The sequence below is a fragment of the Ranitomeya imitator genome, chromosome 7 (assembly GCF_032444005.1).
Source record: "Ranitomeya imitator isolate aRanImi1 chromosome 7, aRanImi1.pri, whole genome shotgun sequence".
Lineage (NCBI taxonomy): Eukaryota > Metazoa > Chordata > Amphibia > Anura > Dendrobatidae > Ranitomeya > Ranitomeya imitator.
This window is the reverse complement of record NC_091288.1, coordinates 199,140,297-199,144,757: the sequence shown is the minus strand read 5'-3', so window position 1 is coordinate 199,144,757 and position 4,461 is coordinate 199,140,297. Positions and strand designations below refer to the sequence as shown.

At 44.6% G+C, this 4,461-nt stretch overlaps 1 protein-coding gene across 1 annotated transcript; it reads left to right on the top strand.

Annotated features, from left to right (window-relative positions):
- The first annotated feature begins 618 nt into the window (after positions 1–618).
- Positions 619–1,728, top strand: LOC138646155 (chemerin-like receptor 1). Its single transcript, XM_069735619.1, has one exon. The coding sequence runs from the start codon at positions 619–621 to the stop codon at positions 1,726–1,728; it is 1,110 nt and encodes a 369-aa protein (XP_069591720.1).
- Positions 1,729–4,461: the final 2,733 nt, after the last annotated feature.

Genomic DNA, 4,461 nt, shown 5'->3' with positions numbered 1-4,461 from the left:
GAAATCTGACAGATGGAGTTGCTTGTGTCAAGTCTGTCCAAGGTAGCCTTTTTGAGCCTCTGAAAGACGTAACATCTTTATATCTTCAGCTCCAATGAATTTGAGCAGCGCAGATGCCAATTTAATCAACAACCACCACTGATCGCCACAATGGGGGCTTGTTTTCTCTGTTTTCCCTTGTTTCTCCGTTGGCTTGGAGAAGCGATCTTTGGCTTTAATGACTTTGAATGCAGTGTCAGGACTTGCATGAAATGAAGTTCAACTCTTCCAAACTGTCGACTTACAGCCAGAGGACAACAGAAGACTCAAGTTTCCCTTTTTTGCCGATCGGTGGAGGTTGATTGGAGCTGCAGATTTTTCATGTTTCCTGCTGCTCTACTCAAAGCCAGTGGAGCTATAGATATGAAAATAGCCAAGCTCTTCACCCAACTATCTTCATTAGTGCCATAGACTTTGCGGCAGTGGGAATCTTTTTGCTGATCACTGGTAAGTTATGGATTCTTGATGACCAAGTAAAGGATGTGAATACAATTTCTTGTAACTGATTACATTGCCATTTGCAGACTCTGACTCTAACTGAATTCCTCTCCTCAATTTCTAGGTTCTAACATGGGAAACATGTCGTTGTTCCATGGACTCTGTTACTCCAATGCGGATATCCATCTTCTCATAGAATATTTTGAATCTTACTCATCTGTCCTCAAGTACGTCAATTTTGTGATGGCCATCTTGATCTGTCTTGTGGGACTGGTGGGAAATGCAATTGTCATATTTTTTCTTGGATTCGTCATGAAGAAGCACAAGTCTAAATACTGGTTTCTGAATTTGGCCCTCGCTGACTTCTTCTCTCTCCTTACATTACCCGTTCATGCCTTCTCAGTTTTTAAAGGCAACTGGACTTTCGGGCCACACATTTGTAAACTGTTTCTTTTTTCTTTATCTGCTAATATGTTTGCCAGTGTTTTAATTCTTATCTCCCTAAATATTGCCAGAGTGTTGTCTGTAGCTCAGCCAATGTTCCACCTCAAATTCATGTCCCGACGCATTTCTTTTTGGATCTGTGCTTTAATCTGGATTTTCACGATAGTGGTCAGTGTCCCAGTGCTTTACTATAGTGGTGAGGTGAAAATTGGAGAAGTCAAACTATGCAGTCACATTGGCAGTAAAAGCTTTGATGTTGTAGTGGTCAACAATGGATATAATGTGACTAATGAGAACACTACAAGAGACATTTTAGCCTCTAACATCTACACAAAGTTTCGACCCTACTTTGAACAGTGCTCATCCAACAAATGTTGTGGTGGTGAGGAGGCGCTTAGTTTGTGGAATCATATGATAGCTACGTCTAAGATGTTGGTGGTTCCTTTCCTAATCATTGGATATTTTATTCCCCTTGGTATTGTAATAATTTGTAATATAACCATAGTTGTGCATGTGAGAAGATCCAAGACCATAAATACTCACAGGCTCTATCGAATGGTCCTAATTATCATTCTGGTGTTTTTTATAACTTGGACCCCATTGGTCATCGCAGAGACTGTGTTATTCATCGCTGTTCTCAATATGAACCTCATACTCATGTTCAATGTCCTCATATTCATGCCGCTCTTGATCACCCTTGCCTATTCAAATACCTGCTTCAACCCAATTGTTTATGTGTTGACCGGTAGGAGGATGCAAACGGGACTTTCAGATTTCATAAGCAGCATCAGAAATAACATCACATAAATTAACAAATCGCACTGTATTATTTGGATCCACCGTGCTCTCATAAAATGACCACCACACATCTGTGACCAAATTAAAATCAACTTCTATGAGAGCCTGTGTGATGTCCTCCATTGTTTTGCTTTTCAAATAATAATAATGTGCAAAACTTCATCCTTTCGATTTTACAAAGGAATATTAGTGGCCATGCATGGCTAAGTCACGTGTTTGGCAGAGGATACATTTTCTTTAGACATGTTAGGAAAATGGAACAGTCATAATACCAAAAACAATGGTCAATGAACAGTTCATAGTATTTAGAATGATTGTTTATGTTTTCCCATTTGGAACGTCTAAGAGATGCTCATGTGATACAAGGATTTCAGTTTGTGACTAGCATCTATCTAATGAATAGAAAACAGTGAACGCTGTTAGAAAATGACAGATGGCTGCACATGTTCTGCAATATTCAGAGCTCCACTATTAACAAATGAAGAGATGTGCGCATGCTCAGGAATCTTTCTATTCATGATACTGCACAAGCCGGTCTTATTCTCAAGATAAATAAAAGTGCCACCTACAACATTGGCACCTCTACAGAGTCGTCAGCATTCTCACAGCTGCCATCCTGCTCCTGCCGTACCTGTCATGTCTTCGTCGTCTCTTCTCTCTGTATCCTCTCCCCAGCAGCGAAGCCGACAAACTCATCGCCACGATCCCAATCCCTGTCCTCATCCTCCTGCAACTGCCCTGGATCTGTGCACTGTTTGCATATCCCCAGGCACCGTGCTTAGGGCTGGCATCTTAAAGGGACAGTGCGTGCACTGTCCTAAAGTACCCACAGTCAATGGCTGGAGAGAACTTATTATTTAGGGCACCTCCACCCTGTGGGAGGTGCCTATGCAACACTGTAAGGTTGTTCCTAACACTTGTTAGTTCATATGTCTCAGTGCTTGTATTTACATTTACCAGCCTGTTTATCGGCCATTCCCTTTTGCCTGTCTATCAACTGTGTCTCTCAGCCTATCACCCATGCCTGCCAGCCTGTCTATCAATCATGCCTGCCCACCTGTCTATCAGCCGTGTCCACCAGCCTAACTATCAGCTATGCCCACTTGCCTGTCTATCAGCTGTTCCCCCCACCTATGTATCAACTGGTCCAGCCTGCACCTGCCAGTGCCCATCTTTGCGCCAGCCAGTCTTGTCTACACCCATGGTATCCATGTTCTTACTGCGTCCACCTTCATCTACTCCTTCGTGTCATCCCAACTACCAGTTCCTAGGGGGTCAGCTGCCATCTACCCAAGATCAGTCCTAGAGTAGCACCTAGACCACCTCCCTTGTCTCTCCTTGTTTATCAATATTGAATGCTGCTGTGAATCCGAGGCCAGACTGGGTGAAGCTCCTAGTCTTGCCCTCCAGGCCTTCCTTGGGCTCACAGTGATTCCACCACCCAGCCCGTTACTCCACCTATTGAATATTTGATATGTTCCACAGGACATACCCCTTTAAGGGTTACTGTAATTTAAAAAAAAAATATTGACATATGATAGAAACATGTGATAGGTTATGAATGAGGGTGGTTTTGGCACAGTGACACCTAAAAGGTGCATAAATGATGGGACAAAAGCACTTACCTAAGCACTGGAAAAATGTAATCTAGTACAGAAGGTTTGCCAACTGGATATTCTCAAGTTTGGAAGTTAATTCTCTATTCACTGGATAGGGGAACACTTTCCGACCACTGGGGTCCAACTGCTGGGACCCCCACCGATCCCTAGAACCAGGGTTTTGAGGAGCCCCATGTGAAAGCATCAGCAGTCGATCATGCTCACTGTTTTAATTCATTCTCAATGAGGCCGCTGGAGATATTCGAGTGCTGCATTTGGCTGGTTTTCACTAATCAAATAAAAAATAAATGGAGCAACAGTGCACATGATGGAACACTGCTCTATTCACACAGAGACCTTTAGAGTAAGGGTACCGTCACACAGTGGCACTTTGGTCACTAGAACGGCACGATCCGTGACGTTCCAGCGATATCCTTACGATCTCGCTGTGTCTGACATGCTACTGCGATCAGGGACCCCACTGAGAATCGTACGTCGTAGCAGATCATTTGAAACTTTCTTTCGTCGCTGGATCTCCCGCTGACATCGCTGAATCAGCGTGTGTGACGCCAATTCAGCGATGTCTTCACTGTTAACCAGTGTAAACATCGGGTTACTAAGCGCAGGGCCGCGCTTAGTAACCCGATGTTTACCCTGGTTACCGTTGTAAATGTAAACAAAAACCACTACATACTTACATTCCTGGTGTCTGGTCATGTCCCTCGCCTTCAGCCTCCAGCACTGACTGAGTGCCGGCCGTAAAGTACGGCGGTGACGTCACCGCTCTGCTTTCCGGCTGTCCGGCGCTCACTGTCAGTGCAGTGAAGCAGAGCGCCGGGGACAGACAGCGGAATGTAAGTATGTAGTGTTTTTTTTTTTACGTTTACGCTGGTAACCAGGGTAAACATTGGGTTACTAAGCGCGGCCCTGCGCTTAGTAACCCGATGTTTACCCTGGTTACCGGGGACTTCAGGATCGTTGGTCGCTGGAGAGCTGTCTGTGTGACAGCTCTCCAGCGACCAAACAGCGACGCTGCAGCGATCGACATCGTTGTCGTATCGCTGCAGCGTCGTTTTAGTGTGACGGTACCCTAACAGTTCTTGGGATCAGTAGGGGTCCCAGCGGTCAGACCAGCAATCAGGAA

Coding starts and splice junctions, on each gene's coding strand:
- LOC138646155 (XM_069735619.1), top strand. CDS start 619: ATGTCGTTGTTCCATGGACTCTGTTACTCCAATGCGGATATCCATCTT.